A 20,250-nucleotide genomic window follows, 5' to 3' on the forward strand; every position below is an offset into this window, starting at 1 on the left:
AAAGCTTTGCTATTCCAGAAGATATTTGTTAAACAAAACGGAAACAGAGATATTTATCAACCCGAGCAGACGGTTCAGGCTAACTCGGGACCCGGCGCTGGCGGGTGCTGCTTGCGGTCGCAGCTTAGTGGGGAGCAAAAGGGCCACTGGAGATGATCGAATCATCTTGGTTGGAAAGGAGCTTTATGATCATCACAGAATCACTCAGGTTGGCAGAGCCCTCTGGGATCATCGAGTCCAACCATTGCCCTGACACCACCATGGCAACTAGATCAGGGTACTAAGTGCCATGTCCAGTCTTTTCTTAAACCCCTCCAGAGATGGTGACTCCACCACCTCCCTGGGCAGCCCCTTCCAATGCCTAATGACCCTTGCTGAGAAGAAATGCTTCCTAATGTCCAACCTGACCCTCCCCTGGCCAAGCTTGAGGCTGTGTCCTCTTGTCCTGTCGCTGGTTGCCTGGGAGAAGAGGCCGACTCCCACCCCACTACAACCTCCCTTCAGGTAGTTGTAGACTGCACTAAGGTCACCTCTGAGCCTTCTCTTCTCCAGGCTAAACACCCCCAGCTCCCTCAGCCGTTCCTCATAGGACAGACCCTCCAGACCCTTCATCACCTTGGTCGCCCTCCTCTGGACTCGCTCCAGCACCTCAACATCTTTCTTGAAGTCCAACTATCACCAAGTCCAACTATCTCCCGAGATGGCAGGGATGGGCCAGGAAGATGCTCAGGGCCAGAGCAGAGCTTTGCCTCTGGGTGCCGGGAGCACGGGACGCATCCTGCACCCACGAGCAGGGAAACACCAGGCACCGGTGAGAGCGATACCACGCTTGCATCCCACCTTGGACAGGGACGGGAACAACTGCCAAGCACAGAAGTGATTCAAAGACGCTTATCCAAAAAAGAAAACCCAAGAGATTTAACACGGAGGAGAAGCCATGGGGCACTGAGGTTTGCCTCGACAGCGAGCAGAGCTGTGGGCACGCTGGGGCTGCCAATGCCGCCAGGCAAGGAGAGAGGGCACCTCAGCATGGCCCACGGCACCTGGGAGAGCATGGGCTCCTCCACGGCTCTGGTATAGATTAGTTGTCTCGTAGAAAAATGTGCTGTTGGCCTCGTGTGCTGGCCTCAGTGGTGTAACGCGATGGAAATTGATAGTTTGAGGAGGGATAAAGGTCCTGGCAGTCTCCGTTTCCCAGAAGCGGACACAAGGAGCCTCTTCACTCCCTTTCCTGACCGACCCGAGGAGGACGCCTCTCCACCGCACGCCCTTCCCGTTACACACATCTTTAACCCCAAAAAGCACGTCTCACTCACAGGACCCAGCTGCCCCGGGCGAGAAGCCAGCTGAGATGCCTCCTCCAGGCGTGCACATTGCTCCACGTCCCCCACGTCCACACCACCCGGCCGTGAACACCATGCGCCGTGTCACACCAACCAGGATGGGGAGGACGGGGAGGCAGGAGAGCGTGCGGGGACGGGACAGGACCGGGGAGCCTGCTCCCAGCACCCACCATGGCTGGGACCCCTCCTCTCACCCGCAGCCCCCCAGTCACAAAGGCATTAAGCACGTAGGCAAGACACAAAATTATTCAACAATACGTGGAAAAAAATCAAATGCCAAAGAGGAAAAAAAAAGTCTCGAGCTGATTATTTTATTTTCTACTGACAGTTTCAGCCACAACGGCCAATAAATCCCGATTACGGATTTTAAAAACGCTTCCTGCAGACACTTGGCCCATCAAGGCGGTCCTGGGCTCCCATAACTCCTGCTTTATGATGGTCATACATGTCAACTCTCCGCAGAGCCCGGCATCTCAATAAAGATGACCATAAACCTAGATTAGAGATTAAAGGACTGACTCAGAAGTTCGTCACAGGAAGAAACAAGTTTCCCTGCAATCGCCGTGCCATTTTTACCGACTGTTCCCACCAGTTCGGGTTTTGATGGCTTTATTCCAGCAGTAAATTTTCGGACTGCTGACAGCTCGGTGCACAACGACAGCGGCCCGAGGACGGCGAGCGGGGAGGCACAGGGAGGACGCCAGCCTGGCAACACGGGGATGAGAAGTGACAGGTCTCCTCTCAGGCTCCCCATCGCCTCTGACAGCACGGGGATGCGGGTGCCAGCTCCGACCTCCCTCCCCGCTCCTCCCCTCCCGGCCCCCCGACCTGCCAGATTTCTCTCCGGGGAGCAGCACTGTCCTCATTTCTCCTCCTCTCGCCTCAGCGAGGCCAGCAGCTGCCAAGCAGCAGCACACGAGCACGTGGGAAGGCGACAGGAGACCACCGGTGACCCCCCGAGGACTCCCCAGGGTGATGTGCGCAGGGAGCATCCCCGGGCCCCTGCCACCCCCATCCCCAGCTTGTCAAGGCAGCAGCGACAACCACGACGGAGATGCCTTTTCAACCATAAACGCCGCGCGCTTATTGTGCTCTTGTTTCCTGGATGAATACGCTGCTTCCTTTTAATAAGTGCTCTCTTAGGAAAAGGAAAAGGGAAAAATAAAAAAGCAGCAGAAAGGAAGGAGGGTGACTCACGGCGAGGCCACGGCTCCAAGGACGCGGGAGAGCTGCCGCGACGGTGCCAAGGACGAGGGCTGGGATCAAAAGGAGGAGAGCAGATCACAGGCATGCCTTCACAGAATCACAGAATCAATGAGGTTGGAAGAGCCCTCTGGGATCATCGAGTCCAACCATTGCCCTGATACCACCATGGCAACTAGACCAGGGCACTAAGTGCCATGTCCAGTCCTGTCTTAAACCCCTCCAGAGATGGTGACTCCACCACCTCCCTGGGCGGCCCCTTCCAATGGCTAATGACCCTTGCTGAGAAGAAATGCTTCCTAATGTCTAACCTGAACCTCTCCTGGCGAAGCTGGAGGCTGTGTCCTCTTGTCCTATCGCTGGTTGCCTGGGAGAAGAGGAGCGGGAGGTTTGGGGGAGGAAGGTGGGACACAGTCGTCCCTCCCGGCCGCCCGCGGTTTGCCCGCTTGGGTTGCAAGAAGCCATCTCCCTTTCCCGAGGTTCAGCCGCTACTTTCACACCTTGAACAGGACTCCACGGTGGTTTGATTTCATTGAGACACGCACACGGGGCTGCTCCACACCAGGACATGGATGGGGACGGGGAGGACCAGTAGGAACTGGGGGTGCACCCAACAGGGGATGAAAAAATGCCCTTTTCCCCAGCGATGGGGCCGGTGCCCTTTCTGCCGGTGTCTCTCAAAGTCTATCAAAAAGTCCCATTTACATCAAAATGCCCTTCCAGGCGTGCTTTAATTTTCCTTCTCCCCTTTCATCTCCTTCCACCCTCCCGCCCCACCTCGCAGCCCTATTGTCCTCGCAGCATCTCGCGCGGCGCAGAGGGCCGAGCGGGCTGCCAGGGGGAAAGGAACAGGAGAGAAAGAAAAAAGCTTTAAACTAAGGGAGAAGCCGGAATCGCTCCTGGTCCCGCTCCAGCGGGAGCGGTGACCCCCTCTCCTCCCGCCCGCTGCTTGGCAGCTGCCCCGGGGCGACGGCGCTGGCCGTGTCCCCACCGCGGGGACAGGGGACTCGGGCTGCCCCAGCTCTCTGCTCAGGCCCCAGTAACCACAGATGGTTTTAATGAGCTTGAACAAAAGCCCCAGGCGAGGGCTGCAGAATTGGCAGCCCTGCACCGCTCAGCACCCTCCCCTCAGCACCCTGCACACCCCGCTCCCAGTAAGGCGGCTACTGGTGGCACTGGGACAGCCCAGCAAAGCGCTTTGGGCACGACTGTGCATCCCAGCTGCCCGAGGGGGACAGGGTTTAAGTCCCTCCCCTTCCAGATCAGTCCTAAACATTGCCGGGGAGCTGGAACATGTCCCCCCCATGCCAGGCCCTCCTCTGCCAAAGCCATGTCCCACCTGCCCTTCTTGAACAATCAGGATTTAACGAGCTGCTTTCTTCCCCCAGCCCCAGCAGGCACAGCACCCACTAACAAACTTTTGCAAGACCCTTAAAACCAGAGGCACCTTCCCCGACATCCAAGCCCAAGAGTGAAATCTGCTCCGGGTTACGACAAGCGCAAACGAGGTTTAATTCTGGTCTAACCCATCAAAGCCCAGCTCTAGCAGCGCGGACCAACCCTGATGGCTCTGTCCACCTCCCCTGACACGGAGCTTTTCCAGTCCTCCCTTCCTATTGTCAGCATCTATTTTTAACCCCAGGCATTATTTCTCCCTGCGTGACTTCAGACGCTCTCCGGGGATGAGGCGGAATTGCTGAGCTGGTACCGGACAAAGTGACTCCGCTCTCACCTTCAGCAGCTCCACAGAAATCACAGGAGCAGTACATTTTCCTCCATTCACATTTTCCTTTCTCCTTCCCACCAAGCTTTGTTTGGAGCTGAAAGCAGTGGAAATTATAGGGAAGTAAACCCACGTCCATCAGCAACACGACATCAAGCCCTTCTGCTCCCTTTTCTTCCCCAGCACCTTCATCATCAGCCGGATTCACCCCTATCGCAGTTACCTCAGGAAAAATCCTGCATCAACACCCATTGCTGGTGTAAATCAAGGTCAGAGCCGTAACCTTAAAATAGGTCTTACGAGTCGAGGCTCCCATCTACCAGGCGCGGGGAACCAGCTCGATAAATATGCAGAGAGAGGCACACATCCCCGGCGCGAAGGGGAGGTGTTTTCCTGGCGGGGCCCGGCCGGGCTGAGCGCGCCGGATGACAACGCTTCATTACTCCCTTTCAGCTGGTCCTCCCGGCGCTGCAGAGCAGTAATTAACGAGGAGGTCAGCAGCGAAGCCCTGCAAGAATCTCTACCTTTGGGGGAGCTTATCAAAACAACCCACCATTCGCCTTCTTCCAATCCATAAAGCACCTAAACCCGCTCGGAGATGTCCCGATGAGCGGGCAACATGCGCGCTGCGTTAGCCAGATGTTTACGTTATTTGGCATTAAGAACCAATAAATAATCATAAATACTCTTGCTAGCAATGATGCTCTCCACAAGGAAGCCCGGTGACAGAAAACACGGTGTTTACAGAATCACAGAATCGATGAGGTTGGCAGAGCCCTCTGGGCTCATCGAGTCCAACCATTGCCCTGACACCACCATGGCAACTAGACCAGGGCACTAAGTGCCATGTCCAGTCTTGTCTTAAACCCCTCCAGAGATGGTGACTCCACCACCTCCCTGGGCAGCCCCTTCCAATGGCTAATGACCCTTGCTCAGAAGAAATGCTTCCTAATGTCCAACCTGAACCTCCCCTGGCCAAGCTTGAGGCTGTGTCCTCTTGTCCTATCGCTGGTTGCCTGGGAGAAGAGGCCGACTCCCACTGCGCTACACCCTCCCTTCAGGTAGTTGTAGACTGCACTAAGGTCACCTCTGAGCCTCCTCTTCTCCAGGCTAAACACCCCCAGCTCCCTCAGCCGTTCCTCGGAGGTCAGACCCTCCAGACCCTTCCCCAGCTTGGTCGCCCTCCTCTGGACTCGCTCCAACACCTCAACATCTCTCTTGAAGTGCGGGGCCCAGAACTGGACACAGGATTCAAGGTGCGGCCTCACCAGTGCCAAGTACAGAGGTATGAGCATCCCGAGGCGGCGGAGCAGCCTCCCCCGGCACGGATCTGGGAGAGCCGCCTGCCCCGCACGACGCAGCCGGCGCTGCCGATGCTGGATCCCACCCCCATCACTCCTCACACAGGCCCAGCTCGGGGGCTGGCAGACCCGGGAGAGCCCCAGCCGCAGCTCGGGAGCCGGCACAGCCGCACAGGACCGCCCCGGCTGCCAGAAGACGCGGTGAAACCAAGAGCCATGGCGGGTTGAGCTGTTTGAAACCGCTCGGGCCAGCCCCGGGTTTTGGGCTGGCTCCCGGGTTTGGCTCGCCGGAGCTGGCGGGGTGCTGGAACACACACGGCCCCAGCGACGAGGGGAGGCAGCATCTGGAAGCAATTATCCCATCGCTCTTGTATCTGTCACCCGCTCCTCGTCCTCGTGCGAGGAAACTATTCGTACTATCAACAAATCTCTTTATCTTTAACCAACTAGGAAGGGGATTCTCACTCCCCTCCCCAGCAAGAAGCAGGCAGCGGAGGCTTTCCCAACGGAAGGCGCGGTGCGGGCAAGGTCCCCCCTGCCAGGTCCCAGGCACACGGGGGGAACTGGGTGCACCAGGGACAGGCACCTGTAGGTACCTTAAGGAGAAAGTGCTCTCAGATAAGAAACACAACAATGTCTCTGCTCCGTCTGCACACTGGTACAAAGCCGCTTTACTCCCAAGTTTGACGTCCCATGAGCCTCCAACTGCTTTACGGGTGCAGAGGAACTCCTGGGAGCTCCATGGGATGGTCCATGTGCCTCCATCCCCAACCCACATGCCTCCATCCCCAACCCACGCGCCTCCATCCTCAAAGAGGAAAAACAAGGAGGAAAGGGCCTTGCCTGGGAGAGCAGGAGCCAGGAGGACCCCGCAGCCCTCGCCCACCCCACACACCCTGGCCCCAGGCTGGGGCCAGCAGCAGGAATCCCTGCACCCTCCCTGCCACCGCACCCATCCCACCAAGCACAATGTGCAGCCCAAAGGAGCTGCAAATGTGACCCCAAAAGGAGTCAAACCCCGCCGAGAAGGGATGCTAGGTGGGCACCGGTGCTCTCCCAACCAGCAAACCGCCAGCCCCGCGTCGGCACCCTAACAGGGGCACCCCCACCCTCCTTGCCGAGCCCAGCGGCTCCGCGCGCAGCAGAGGGAGGTGGTTTTTGAAGACTTTCGTGCCTCTCCTGGATGTTATGAAACCAGCCAAGGAGCATGAAACTGCCTGCCGTGGGTGGGAGCACCCAGGGCTATACGAAGCGCTGTAGGATTCCTGCGTGGTGTGGGAAAGCACGCTGCGCTCCCCCACCCCGCACACGCCCTTGCAGGGTATTTTTTTTTTTTCTCTCGAGATGGGGTAAGCACAAACAACCAGCGCAGCCCCACATGAAGGGGGTAATTAGGGAAGCAGCGCCCATCGCTAACCAAGTCAGGGCAGAGATCAAAAGCATCACCACGTGTTAAACCTCCCTGGGATCGGGAACTGCTCCTGGGGAGGGACTTGCATGGGACCCCCTTGCCCTGGCCACGTGGGATCATCCCCGGTCCCTGGAAGGGCACTGGCTGCTCCCCACCGTTACCACCCTCTCCCCACCCTTTTGGGAAGAATTTTTAATTCTGCAGAGGAACACGGAAGGGAAAAACCCAAGACACGAAGCTGGCGGCTGGCCTGGGCACCACCATGCGCCATCCCATCTCAGCCACCAAACCCAGCAGGGGCTGTGCCCCTCTCCCTGCCTTCCCCGGGGTGCCCAGCACCCACCGCTTGCAGGGAGGGAACACCAAGCCAAGCCAGTGTCATCATCCCCAACGTCCCACGAGCAGGCTTTCCTCCATCCCCTGCCCCCAACAGCAAGTACTCCTGTAGCTCAGGAAAGTGAAAAAAAGAAAGTAAGTAGGAAAAAGTTCTCCTATTGCAGCAACACCAACACCAGGCACGAAGCTGGGCTGGCGCAGGATGGAGGGGTGGGAGAGGGGTGGGAGAGGGGTGGGAGGGGGGTGGGAGGGGGGTGGGAGGCATGGCCACACAACGGCCCTCCTCTCCTCTCCCTCCGCTGACCCCAGCCCAGCACCACTGCCCTGCCCAGCTGTTGCTGCCCCAATTAATTCAGCAATTAGCTACAGCCGAGGCAGCGCTAACGGGGGTGCAGGGGAGGGGAGCCGTGCCACCGGAGAGCACACCGGCACGGACGCGCAGGCAGGGGCACACAACCGGGCCACGTCCTCACAGAATTTACACGAAAGAAGAACCACACGAATTTCAAACCAACCGCAGCCCAAGGGGAAATTCCAGCCGCCTCCAGCCCTTCACACCTCCAAGCACCTCCCCGAAACCCCAACCCAGCCAGGCCCCCCGCTCCCCTCGGGCTGTGGGGACCGTGGGACACCACAGCTCTGCCCAGCAGAAGGGCAGGGGGCTTTGCACCCCCCACGGCGCTGGGACGGCCCTTCCCCACCTCCTGGGGAAGCATCTCCATCTCCTCCTCCTGCTGCGAAGGAAGCTGGTAACAATGGGATGCAGCAGTGCCAGCTCCGGAGGGGATGCTCACGGACCACCCGCCCGGCTGCCCAGGGACAGGGGACACGCTGCAGGGGACAGCCGGGTGCGGGGGGGACAGGCAGCGAGCCAGAGCACAGGCAACTGCCAAGACGTGACCCCTGGCTTGGTGCGAGGGCAGCTCCCTGTCCCACCAGCACGGGGGGACACGGCGGGGCTCAGCGGCTGCAGGCAGAGGCCACCAGGGCCAGGGCCATGCAGAGCCCCCCGCTCTCCCCCAGGAGAGGGGCTGCTGGCTGATCCATCGGCCAGACCTTCCCTAAAAAAATAATTTTTTTTTTTTTTTTTTAAATTTCTTCTTCTAAGATAATTAACTAATTGGCCGAGCCCCAGTTCCGTGCTGGGAGCGGATCCCAGGCTCGCTCTTGCATGAAGCGCTTATTAAAGGAGGAGAGGAGGGCAAGGCAGAGCCCACGGGGAGCGGGGCCGTGCCCACGGCCAGGTGGAAATTTCCCGTCGCACCCAGAGGGAGGAAGCCCAGAAATTAATCCCGGCCGTCCCCCGCTGCGCAGCTCTGCCCCGGGCAGGGCCTGAGCCAGGCGGGCGAGCACCAGGGCTGTAGGGAAGGGGTCTTCTCCCGCAGGGGACACAGCCCCCAGCCCCACACCCGGGGCTGCCCCCTCCTCTCCTGCCTTTAATCCCCAGCCCCAAAGCAGAGCCCTTTTAGGGGAAAGTGTAACGCAATACCTGGAAAATTTCTCCCACCCGCTCTCCGCTGCCAAATTTAAAACATATTTGCTGCTTGGCCTTGAAGAAACGTAACCTGCTGCTCGATTCCAGCACGTTTATTCTTTGGGGGGGGGGGGCAACAAAAAAATTCGTGGCTCCTCTCCTTACACCCCACAGCCCTCGGGGGTGGGAGCTGCCAAAGGGCTGCCTCGGGAGCCATCCGCCACCACCACCACGCCAGCCCCGCATCACCAGAGCTCACCCTGCCCATCCCGCAGCAGGGTGAGAAGTTTTTGAGTGGTGAGTTGGTGCCCTTGAGCCCTGAGCATCAGCTGGGGGGGGGAAGCCACTGGCCTGAAAGCTCTTGGGGTGCGCGGAGCCCAGTGCAACGCTTCAGAGCGGGGCAAGGGGCAGGGAGAGGACACCTTCCTCGGAGACGGGGCCACCCCATCCTCCCCTCGCCACACAGGGTCCCCCGCAGCCCCCAGCCCTCGCCCCACCACCCGGGCTCCTCGCAGGAGGAATTTTCCAGCGGGGCTGGGTTTGCGAGGGGCGGCTGGAGCAGGGGAAAGGGGCCGCGGCGGCGCGGGGCCGGGGGAGGGCACGATGCGTTTAGCAGACTGAGCGATCCGACAGGGCCCATTAAAGGAAACAATTTGTAATACAATAATTATTATGTCGTTTCTCCGGACTCTTTTTTCCTAAGCCTCTCTTTAAACGGCGAGAGGCTCGACGTGCCTGTGTGAAGCAGACACGATCCGTAGGGCTGGGTATGCCGAGGTGCCCACGCGTGCCAAGGCGGGGCAGAGGGACGGACACGCTCCGTGCGCTTGCCCAGAGGGACGGGAGCTCGTCCCAGTTCGCTCGCAGCCCTCGAGGGACGGCAGGGACATCACCGGGAACACACAAGGCAAGAGGAGCTGATGCTCCCCAAGCACAGGGGAGATGCTGGCGGACCCCCAGCATCCCCAAACGAGGGGTCCTCTCCCTGCACGCCTCCTGGAGCTGCCTTTGCTCACCATCACGGCAGGGGCCGCATCCTTGGCAGCGCGGCCAGGACCCTCCAGCTCTGCTTTTGTGCTCCCAAGTTCTCGGCCGCACATCTGAAGAAAGCGAACAACAGAGCGAGAGCGCGCAGCACAAATCCCCGGGATAATGAGCCCGGAGGAGGGAGACGGTGGGCTCTGTCTGAGGAGGGAGCCGTGCTTTTATTGGAGAGGCCTAAAAGGGCTATAAATCCTCAGATTCAAAGGCGAACTCGAGCTCTTTCAAGTCTGAGGAAGGCCTGGGATGTGTCAGCCGGGAGGACTAACCACGCCGCGTCCCCTGCTGAAGTGGCCTCTTCAGCAAAGCCGCGCTGCAGCCGGGATATTACACCCAGATCCGTTCCATATGCCGCCCGCCCGGCTGCGGGCAGGGCACGCCGGCACCCCCGCCGGCACCGGGGAGCCCGCCCTCGCCCCCCGCACCCCCCGAAACCCCGGTGGGAGCCGGGGGGGCCGCGGCCCTTCCTCCCGCGTTGGGCTGCAATACTACAGCGAGCCCAGACAAAGGACGCCGGAGCCCAGCACCATCACAGCCCCGAGCATCGCCGCGTCCCCACACCACCGCCAGACCCGGGGCTGCCGTCCCCGCGTGCCAACCCGCACACCAGACCGTGCTCACACGCTTCAGAAACCCACCGGAACGTTAAAATCGGTAGCAAAGGGAAGAGAGCGGCTCAGCCCTGCGCTAACGCACGCGCAACCGCAGACGCTCCCCAGCCTTAATGAGAAGGAAAAGATGCAAACGCTCGGTGATCAATAACGGTGCAGGAGTAGTTATAGCCGGTAAGCCGTGAAAACACGCTTTGCTTTTTCTGAAGTACCTACCCAGAAGCCGTTGGATGCCGTTAAGACGGTCCCCAAGGCCAGGAGCCACCAGCCGCTGCCAGGTGCGAGGAAAGGGACAGCTGGGGAAAGGGACACGCGTGTCCCATCACCGCACACGGACCAGCGAGGGACACGAGTCCCCAAAACCAGCCGGGACCCCCCTCCCAGGGCAGGCACCAACCCCAGGCCTTCGCACAGGAGGGAGACCCAGCACGGTGAGGAGAAACCCTCGCCTACCTCCAGCCCGAAGGAGCAGGGACAGAGAGCTCGTGCAGCGTCCCCTGCGCATCCCACCCCCAGCGCCGCCGCGCTGGCACCAGCGAGAGCCAACCCACGTCGTGCCGGGTTCACACGAAGCCTTCGCCGCCGCCCAACCCCGCCAGTGGACACGGCACACGTGGACGTACGCGCAGGCGCAGCAGCACGGCGGGACGGAGCCTCTGAAATCCCCGGGGGGAGTTCATGGTTGGTCACTAACAAGCCCCCCCCCCCTGCTCCAGCTCTCCGTGCAGCCCCCACGCTGGCAAAGCCGGGTCCCACGGCCTCGGGAAGGGGGAGCAGCCCACCTGGGAAGGGCTGGCTGTGGGGAGGAAGAGGTTATTGCAGAGCAGCCGAGCCAGGGTTATAAATAGCTGGCATTTCTGAAGCGCAGCTGCTCGGCTCGGCCGGGGCAGCACTGCCACGCCGGCACCTGAGCCGGGGGGGGGCGGGAATCGCACCCGGGGGCGCCGGCGGGGAGAGCTCGAGAAGTAACACCGCGAGTATCCCCCCCAAACCTGTCCCCCACCCTCTGGCCCTCCCCAGGGAGGAGGGTGCTGGAGGCCCCCCCAAGCATCACCCCACAGCCTGTGTGGGGTTTGGCTCCAGCCCCACAGGAAGAACCCCGCTCCCCGAAAGCACGGGGGCTGTGCAAACCCCAGCCTAACCAAGCAGGACGTTTAGCCTCGGCTTGTCCAACTCATCTGGGACTGAGCCTGGGGTGCCGGGATGCCCCAGCTCCAGCACAGCATCCATGCTCCAACCCGCAACGACACACAAGGGGCAAGAAAAAACTCCCCAAAAGATGCCAGCTGCGCGCCGAGGGGCAGCAAACCACCACCACCAGCCCTCCTGCTCGCCCAGGAGGTTTCTCCGCCATGCCACCGGCCCCAGAGCGATGGGAAGGAAGGAGAAAAGCACCCGAAAGCAGCAGCAAGGGCCCCGGCTCTCAGAGGTGAGCACAACAAAAGCCCGGCAGCCCCGCCGCTGCATTCCTGCCCAGATGTGACGCCGAGATAGCGCCGAGCCCACAGTCCTCCTCCCGCTCTCCCGATACAAGCAATCACTAATTAGACACAGAATGGATTTCAGCTTTGTTTCTCCCCACCCTGTTTCAGCTGCCAGACTCCAAGTAGCATGTGCTACTGATCGCTACAAGATGTTTTCCCACCGGAGCCCAGCGCTCCTCGGGCAGGACGCTTCCCGGCAGCGCTGCCGACGACGGGGACCGCAGAGCCACCGGGAAGCCGTGGGGCAGGGGGACCCACACACCCTGCGTGGAAACAAGGGGCCACCCCTGCTGCCGAGCCCCCAGTTTCCAAGGGACAACCCAAACGCCTCCCGACGCGGGGCTGTACGTGCATCGCAGCTCTCTGCAGTCCTCATGACCAGCACCCACACGTGCGGGGCTCGGGGTGACCCTGCCCACCCAGGGGACCCCTGCCCACCCTGCCCATGTGGGACCGGCGTCCAAGGAGCAGCTTCAAGCCAGAAGCGATGCTCAGGTGAAGCAGGGCAGGGAAGCCCCCCCACCAGCCCCCTCCCGGCCCTCCGCCACCAGATCCGGCACCAAGGCCCCGTCCCAGAGCTGCAGCAGCTGCTTTGCCCCCGAGAAAGCTCCGGCTCCTTTTACAATCAATCAGCCACCCCATCACGGCTCCTTTTTTTCCTTTTAAAGGAAGCAGTTAAATCCACTTTATAGAATCCAGTGGTATTTACCCAGCTACTGCAACAGCCGCAGCCCTGCCTTCACCTTTTTTTTTTTTTTTTTAATTTAAGTTAATGAAGTCATTCCCCAACGACACGCTTCCCCCAGGCACAGCATGAAGGGTAACCTGGTGGCTGCAATGTGGGCCGGGCATGGGGGGTTTCTGCCCCAGCAAGAAGCCCCCTCCACCAGCACCACCCCACAGCACCCAGCAAAGGGTCCCCACCAGCTGTGACCTCCTGGCACGCTTGGAAAGGGCTCCTCCATTCCAGAGGGCAACTCCAACCAGGCTCACTCAATCCAAACCAGCCCGTGGAGACCAAGCGAAGCCCCGGGGAGGCAGAGGACCCTCGGCTCACCGACGGGACCCACCATCCCCAGGGAGCCCCCACGTCTCAGCCCCACGTGCCCTCCAGGAGGAGGGAGCCTCCGAAGGCTCCACGAGCCAAACGCGGCTTTTAATTAAAAATAAGCAGCGTGTTTTCACTATTTCCCAACTCCTTCTACTGCAAAGCGCCTCATGCACCCACTGGTCCGGTAATTAAATTACATCTGCTCCGACAAGTGTGAGCCCACCGATGCAGAGCTCCCGGCCAGCCGCTCCCCTCGGAAACAGCCTTCCTGCAAGCACTTTGTCCCTCGTAAAAGGCATTAAAAAAAAGGCAAAGATACGCCTGGCTTCAAACTCGATGCTTACAGAATTCAATAGGACACCATAATGTCATTAAAGACAGAAAAAAAATACCACAAAGGATTAGGCTTTTGTCTGGGTTTGGTTCCACGCTCCCACCCTGCTTATTTAAAAAAAAAAAATATATGCATTTCCCTTGTTTTTAGAAAGTTGCTGGGTTGTTCCACAGAGTGAGCAGAGCCGAGTAAAACTTTATATAAAGGGAAGAGAGAAAAGCAGAGCCGAAACGACCCCTTCTCCAGAGCCGCGTGGATGATGTGTCCCATTTCCCCCACCTCCTTATTAAAATACTTTCTGGAGAGGCGAATTCCAGCCTGAAATGAATTTTCCAAACCATATTTTATTAGGAATGCTTCCTCTTAACGGCCGGCACAGGAGCCCACCAGGGTCAGGACTGCTCCCCAAATCACAGCCGAGGGAGCTCAGGAAGGATTTAGCCAGAATTCCTCCTGCCGCTCCCTAATGCCCAGCGAGAGCAGCTCCCACCGGCCCCACCGAGCAGCAACGGGGCCGGTGACATCCCAAAAGCACCCTCCAGCCCTGATGGAATAAAATTAAAACCATACTGGCTGCCCCAGACCCCTTCCGAGGGCTCCGCAGACATCCTGGGGAAAGCTTGCTCCGAGGGGATCTAATTTAGCCTGAGCTCGGCCCAAGCGCCGGTTTGGGACAATTACCACCTTTTATCCAGCAAAAGCATTTCTAGGCCTGTTTCTTCCCCCTCTAAAGACACAGAATTATTCAGAACAGGACGACGGTGACGACTTCACTGCTGGCGTTTGGACACAGAGCTAGGAGCCGAAGGGGAACGCTTCCCCAGCGCAGCACACAACGGCTTAAGCCTTAACTCCATCAGGAAATGGTTCCTTCTATCGGGCGTGTTATCAGGGTCCCTCTGACAACCACCACGAGATCAGGGGCCTGCCGGTGCCGTCCCAGCCGAGTCACAAGCCCACACTCTGCAAGCGCAGCCCCGAGGAGGGAAGGGCAGAAAAATATTTTCATTATTATTTACAGTGACACCACCAAGGCCGGGCAGCCCAACGCGCCACGCTCTCTCCTTCTATCTGTTGGAAAATTCCACTTAGTGGTGTTATTTTTTAAAGGTTTTCGCTCTCTTTACTCTAAAAACAAGCAGAGCAGGGTGGAGGGCTGGCACGGATACGGCATCGCCGGAGGAAGGGGCTCGAAAGCCCAAAGTATGGCGGGGAGCGTGCGGGGGGATCGTGATGTGTCTACCCCAGAGTGAGCCCGGCCTAAAGCCCGGCCTCTCCTCAAACTGGGACGGGACTTGGTGGAGCAGGCGGTTCCCAGACGGGTTTGCTCCACCGCGTTGGCAGGCGGGAGCAGCCACGAAGAGGCTCTGCATGATGCCACCCAACCTGCAAAATCCGGAGGCGGCGGCACTAAGGGACACAAGACAGCGAGGGAACCCCAAAGAGAAGGGGCCGGGGTCAGGCCGCGCGGGCACAGCCCAACAGGGTGCGAGTGGGAGCGCGGCCGGGCACCCACAGCCCCCACCACCATGGCAAAAACTACCCACGGCTCCGGCCCCGTCGCTGGGATCCCTCCCCAGCGCCCGTCCCACCCCGGCAGAGCCGCTGCTGGGTGGGAACGCCGACATCTCGGTGCACTCCCCACCTTCTCCCACCCCAGGAGCGGGGACTCGGGGCTGGCGAAGCACCGGCGCTGCCCCCGAGACCCCCGGGCCGCTGCCCCATGCCAGGCAGCCCCGGGAGCCATCCCCACGCACCCCAGCTCCAAACTGGGGGTGACTAAGACACCCCAGAGCTACCACCCCACCAGGGAGTGATGCCCCCAGCCCGGGCAGGGGGGATAATGGTGGAAAAACCCACCCCATCGCCGCCGCCTCCGCCAGACTCCCCAGGCCTTGGCCATTTAACGACGGCCAACGCTAACGACGCGGGGCTGGGGTGACATGGCGTCCCCCACCACCACGCCAAAGCCATTTCCAGCCCCAGCTGCCCCTTTTTTTCCATGAAAAAGCTGTTTTCTGGACCCCATTTGCCTCCGCCTCGCCGACACGGCGGCCTCACGAACGCGCCGGATCCGTTCCCAAGGGTAAAGGCTCGCTCTGCTCCCAGCCAAGGGACACATCGCCCAAAGGAGGGGGAGGAAAAGCACCCCGAGGAGGAGAAGGAACTGCCAGGAGCCCCCATCCCAGCCTTCCCAACGCGCCGGACGGAGCTCCAGAGCGTGTGCGCGCCGCAAAGTTGCTTTTTCCACCCCCAAAAAAATAAATAAACGCTTAGTTGGAATAGAAGCATCCAAGCGGGAAGGTTGTCCAGATTGTTTCGCTTCTCTCCAACCCCCAAAAACTCTATTTTTTTGAGAAATGTGGTGAGGAATGAAATAAAATCAGGATTTTTTTTCTTTTAAAGCAAAAAGAGGCGAAGTTAAACACCCGCTCTGCGATCGACACGATCAAACCCAGCCAGAGGCTGCCAAAACCACCCCGACCCCACCACCCCCAGGGGCCCAGCACCTTCCACTCCTCCTCCTCCTCGCCCTTCATCAGCCCCTTCTCATTGTTCCTGCGGCTCAGCCGGGGCACACGCATGTCCGCGGACATACAACATACATACATGGATCATTCAGCGGTATGTACAGCCCGAGCAGGGCGAGGGGCGCCGCAGCCCCGCCGCCGGCTTTGTTCGGGCGGGGAGGGGGGGTCCCACCGCCGGCCGCCCCCCCCGCCTTCCTTGTAGAAGAGAAAACCCATAAAAAAAAATATAAAAATTATAATAAATCCAACTCTAGCGTCGGCGTGGTGCAGGGGAGCGGCGATCCGGCCCGGCGGCCCCCCACCCCGGGGGGCGGCGGCGCCCGCGGAGCCTCCCCAAATCCCGGGGGGAAGCGAAAAAAAAAAAATTCAAGGTGAAAAAAATCTGTAAAAAATGAAGAAAAACTTAAAAATCCCAAAAGTAAAACACATTTTTCAAAATAAAAAAAAAAATAAAGATAAGAAAAGGTTTAAAAACCAAGAGAATTTTTTAAATTGGTAAAAAAAAAAAATTAAAAGTAGGTGTTTTTCTACAAAAGGTGCAGCCCCGCGGCCCCGCAGTCCTCCAGCCGGGGGTCGCTCCTCTCCGTCCGTCGCCCGCCGCCTCCAGCCGCTCCTCGCCGTGCCCGCTCCGCTTCCCGGGGAGGGTTTTTTCCGCAGAAACCTCGCGGGTTTGGTTAATTTTTGTTTAATTTTCCCGGTTTTAGGGCCGCGGTTTTTTTTTTTGTGCCGGGGGGGTGCGAGGCGGCTCCCCCCCCCCTCGCCGCCCCTCGCTCCCCGTCCCCCCGCGCCCCTCCGCCGCACGTACTTGGGGTTACCGGAGCTCCAGGAGACCGGTTCGAGGCTCTTGGCGAGCGGCGCGGCCAAGCGGCACAGGGCGAGGAGGACACCCAGCAACCACCGCCCGCCGCGGGGCCGCGCCATCGTCCCTCGGCGGCGGGACGGGACGGGCGTCAGGCGCCCATGCCGCTTCCCCGCCGCCTTCCTCCGTCTCCCGTCCCGCCGCCGCCGCCGCCGTCCCCTCCCTCACAGCGGCGCCGCCCGCCGCGACCAGCGCTCTACTCCTTCGCGCAGGCAACGCGACGGGCAGCCCTAAGCGGGGCGGCCAATCGCCGAGCGGCGCGGGGGGGGCCTTGCGGCGCGGGGACACGCCCACTTTCTCTTCTTAAAGGGCCAGAGGACCTTTTCTTTTTTTATTTTCCCCCCCCTCCTTTATCCCCCCGCTCCAAGCGGTGACCGGGAGGGGGGAGAAGGGAGGGGGACGGGGATGGGGATGGGCTGTCGGGGCGCACCGGCGCCCCGACAGCCCATCCCCATCCCCGTCCCCCCCCGCCCCGCGCCCGGTATTCAGGCGCGGTCCAACAGCGCCCCCCAGCGGACGCCGCTTGCCCCACCCCTGCCCGAGGGGGTTTTTTGTGGAGGTTTTGGGGAGTTTTTGGGGTGTTTTCAGAGGATTTTTGGAGTTTTGTGGAAAAAAAAAAACCCCAAACCCAAATTCCGGTGTCAGTTCGCTTTCTATTAAAAAATTTTTTAATAACCCCCCGAGTCAGTTCGCTTCCTATGACAAAAATAATAAAAAACCCTCTGGATTTAGTTCCATTTTTATGAATAAAATTTAAAAAAAAATAACTCCAGAATCAGTTCGCTTTTTATTAAGAAAATTAAAAAACAAAAACACTCTGGAGTCAGTTCGCTTTTTATTAAGAAAATTTTAAAAAATCTCGAGTCATTTCGCCTTCTATTACAAAAATTGAAAAAAAACCTCTCAGGGGTCAGTTCGGCTCGCTTTATAGTACAAAAATAACAAAAAAATCCAACCAAACCTTCGGAGTCAGTTTTGTTTGTATTAAGAAAATTTAAAAATAAACAACTCTGGAGTCACTTCACTTCCTGTTACAACAATAACCAAAAGCTCCAGAGTCAGTTCTCTTTCTAGTAAGAAAATTTCAAATAAAGCTCGAGTCATTTGGCTTTTTATGACAAAAAATGAAAAAAACTGGAGTCAGTTCACTTTCTTCTACAAAAATAATAATAAACCCCCCCCTCTGCCCCAACGCAGGCACACCGCGGGGGCTCGCAGCGTCTGGCGACACCCTGATTCCAAAGAGAGGGAAACACATGAGGAAGGAGGAAAAAAAAACAGCATTATTTTCATTTTTCAGAGGGAGGGTTGAGAGGGTGACCTGTCCTCTCCCTCCCGGGTCCCTCTGGGCCTGGGGGAGCGCTGCCCGCTGCCCCCCCGCCCGCTGCCCCCCGTTTCACGCCGTCCCTGCCGGTGCCAGCACGCCGGGTTGCCATGGCGATGCCGGCTCTCCGGCACAGGCTCAGGTGGGATCCAGAGCTCAGGAATCCTTCAGGAGGAGGATGCTCTTCCCGTGTGTCCCCTGTCCCCAAACCGCCCCGATGGGCAGAGGCAGGATGGCTGCGGGGTCGCTTCGGGGTCAGACCCCCTCGCCTCCAACCAGTGGAGACCAGTTGGGTGCTGGTGCATCCTGGGGACAAGGGGAAGCGGCGTGCAAGCCAGGCGAGCACCCAAAGCCACCAACGAGCATCCAAAGGTCACCGGAGCCGCTTCATTCCAGCTGCAGGGCCATGCCTGGCACGCAGGAGGTGCCAGGGTTTACTGCCCCTGCCCACACAGGAATGTCTCAGCAGACGCCAAACCCGACACTCGTCGGGGAGAGGGCTCATTGGTGGCAGCGGGGCACCTCGGAGAGGTGGGCACTGGTGTGGGAGAACGGGACAACCCCTTCCCTGCCCGTCCCAGGATCACTCCTATGGCAGGGAACAGCCACCCCGTAGAGTCACCCAGGGACAAATCCTGCTTTTCCCACCCAGCCCCGGTGAGGAAATCGGTGGGGCCGAACCAGGGCGATTCCTCAGCTGGTTCTGGGTTAAAAAAAACAATAAACTAATTGGATGAGCAGCCCTCGTGCTTTCCCGAGGAGCTGGACGTGGGAGAGGAGTCACCAAGAAGCTGCCGCCCTGCCCACGCCTGTGAGCCCGGGGGGCGAGGGGGGCTCACGGCTCCCTCCCCTTTTTCTGTGCTTCTCCCTCCCCAGCGCGCTCCCAGGGTGGCAGGGATGGCCCCGCACGCTGCACCCGCAGGGGCACAGCCTCGGGCAGCCCCTGCCCTGGAGAGGCAGGGGAGCGTGCAGGGAGGGTGGGCATGAGAGTGCACAGAGGGTGAGTGTGCATGGAGAGTGTGCACAGAGGCAGCACACACGGAGGGCACGCATGGAGTGAGCGTGCACGGCCCGGGAGCACCTGCCAGCAGCCCTGGCTGAAGCTCAGCCACTGGCAGGGCAGAGAGAGCGCAGAGGGCTCAGCCCCAGCCCTCCCTCCTGCCCGCAGGGTTCACGGGTGGTACATCAGGGCAAGCAGCGCTCAGCAGCTCCCATGCCAAGGGCACGTGTGCGCACACAGGCACGGGGCGAGCGTAACCACCCGGGCAGCGCAGCCCCACTTCCAGCTCCCGCCTCATCCACCTCTCTTAAAACCTAATTTAAGCAGATAATGTAATTTCTGGGGGTAAATCACAGAATCACAGAATCAGTCAGGTTGGAAGAGCCCTCTGGGATCATCGAGTCCAACCATTGCCCTGACACCACCATGGCAACTAGACCAGGGCACTAAGTGCCATGTCCAGGCTTTTCTTAAACCCCTCCAGAGATGGTGACTCCACCACCTCCCTGGGCAGCCCCTTCCGATGGCTAATGACCCTTGCTGAGCAGAAATGCTTCCTAATGTATCGTACCCCCTTCGGGAAGAGCCAGCATCCCCCCCAGCCTCCATGGCTCTCCATCAGCTCACCATCACCCCCCATCCCCCCCAGCAGCCGTGCCTTCCAGCTCCTTACCGCGCGCAATCACACCCTCATCAAATGATGAACTGCATCCCAAAATGTATTCCACAGCCACTTCAGATCTAAATGACCTGAGAAATTTTATAGCGGAAGAGTAATGGGATAAAACAGAGCAAAAGAAAATTTAGGCTGAACACCAGGAAAAAAGTGCTTAGTGCTGAAATCTGCTGGGCTGTGGGACGGCCCCTCCAGGGAAGCGCTGGAGTTATTTAAAACTCACCTAAATAAAAATCGGTGGGGAATCAACTTCGCTCATCCCAAAGGCACGGGCACCGTGGGACCTGGTAGATTTTCCCCCTAACTATTTTCTGGGATGAAAGGGATGGGATCTCGGCGGGCTCAGCTCAGGCAGCACGTGTCTCCCTGAGCAGAGCCTTTCCAGCGAGGCAGCCCCGCGCAGAGCTGGGCCAAAATCCGTGATTAATCCAAAAAAAAAAACCACGGGGATTTTTGAAACGCCGGGACGAGCTGCATGGAGATGTCTGACAAGCCTCGTACCTATTAACCAGCAAACAGCCAGAAACGGGTGCCAGAAGCCAGCGCTG

General features: G+C 59.2%; 1 protein-coding gene across 1 annotated transcript in view; it reads right to left on the reverse strand.

The window, feature by feature from the left end:
- EFNB1 (ephrin B1) overlaps window positions 1–16,889 on the reverse strand; it is a 50,035-nt gene extending 33,146 nt beyond the window's left edge. The window contains exon 1 of the mRNA XM_068411964.1: window positions 16,649–16,889. Within this exon, the coding sequence (XP_068268065.1) occupies window positions 16,649–16,764 (116 nt within the window). The 5' untranslated portion in view covers window positions 16,765–16,889. The remainder of the gene's footprint in view (window positions 1–16,648) is intronic.
- Window positions 16,890–20,250: the final 3,361 nt, after the last annotated feature.

This window comes from Nyctibius grandis, chromosome 13, assembly GCF_013368605.1.
Source record: "Nyctibius grandis isolate bNycGra1 chromosome 13, bNycGra1.pri, whole genome shotgun sequence".
NCBI classification, from domain to species: Eukaryota; Metazoa; Chordata; class Aves; order Nyctibiiformes; family Nyctibiidae; genus Nyctibius; species Nyctibius grandis.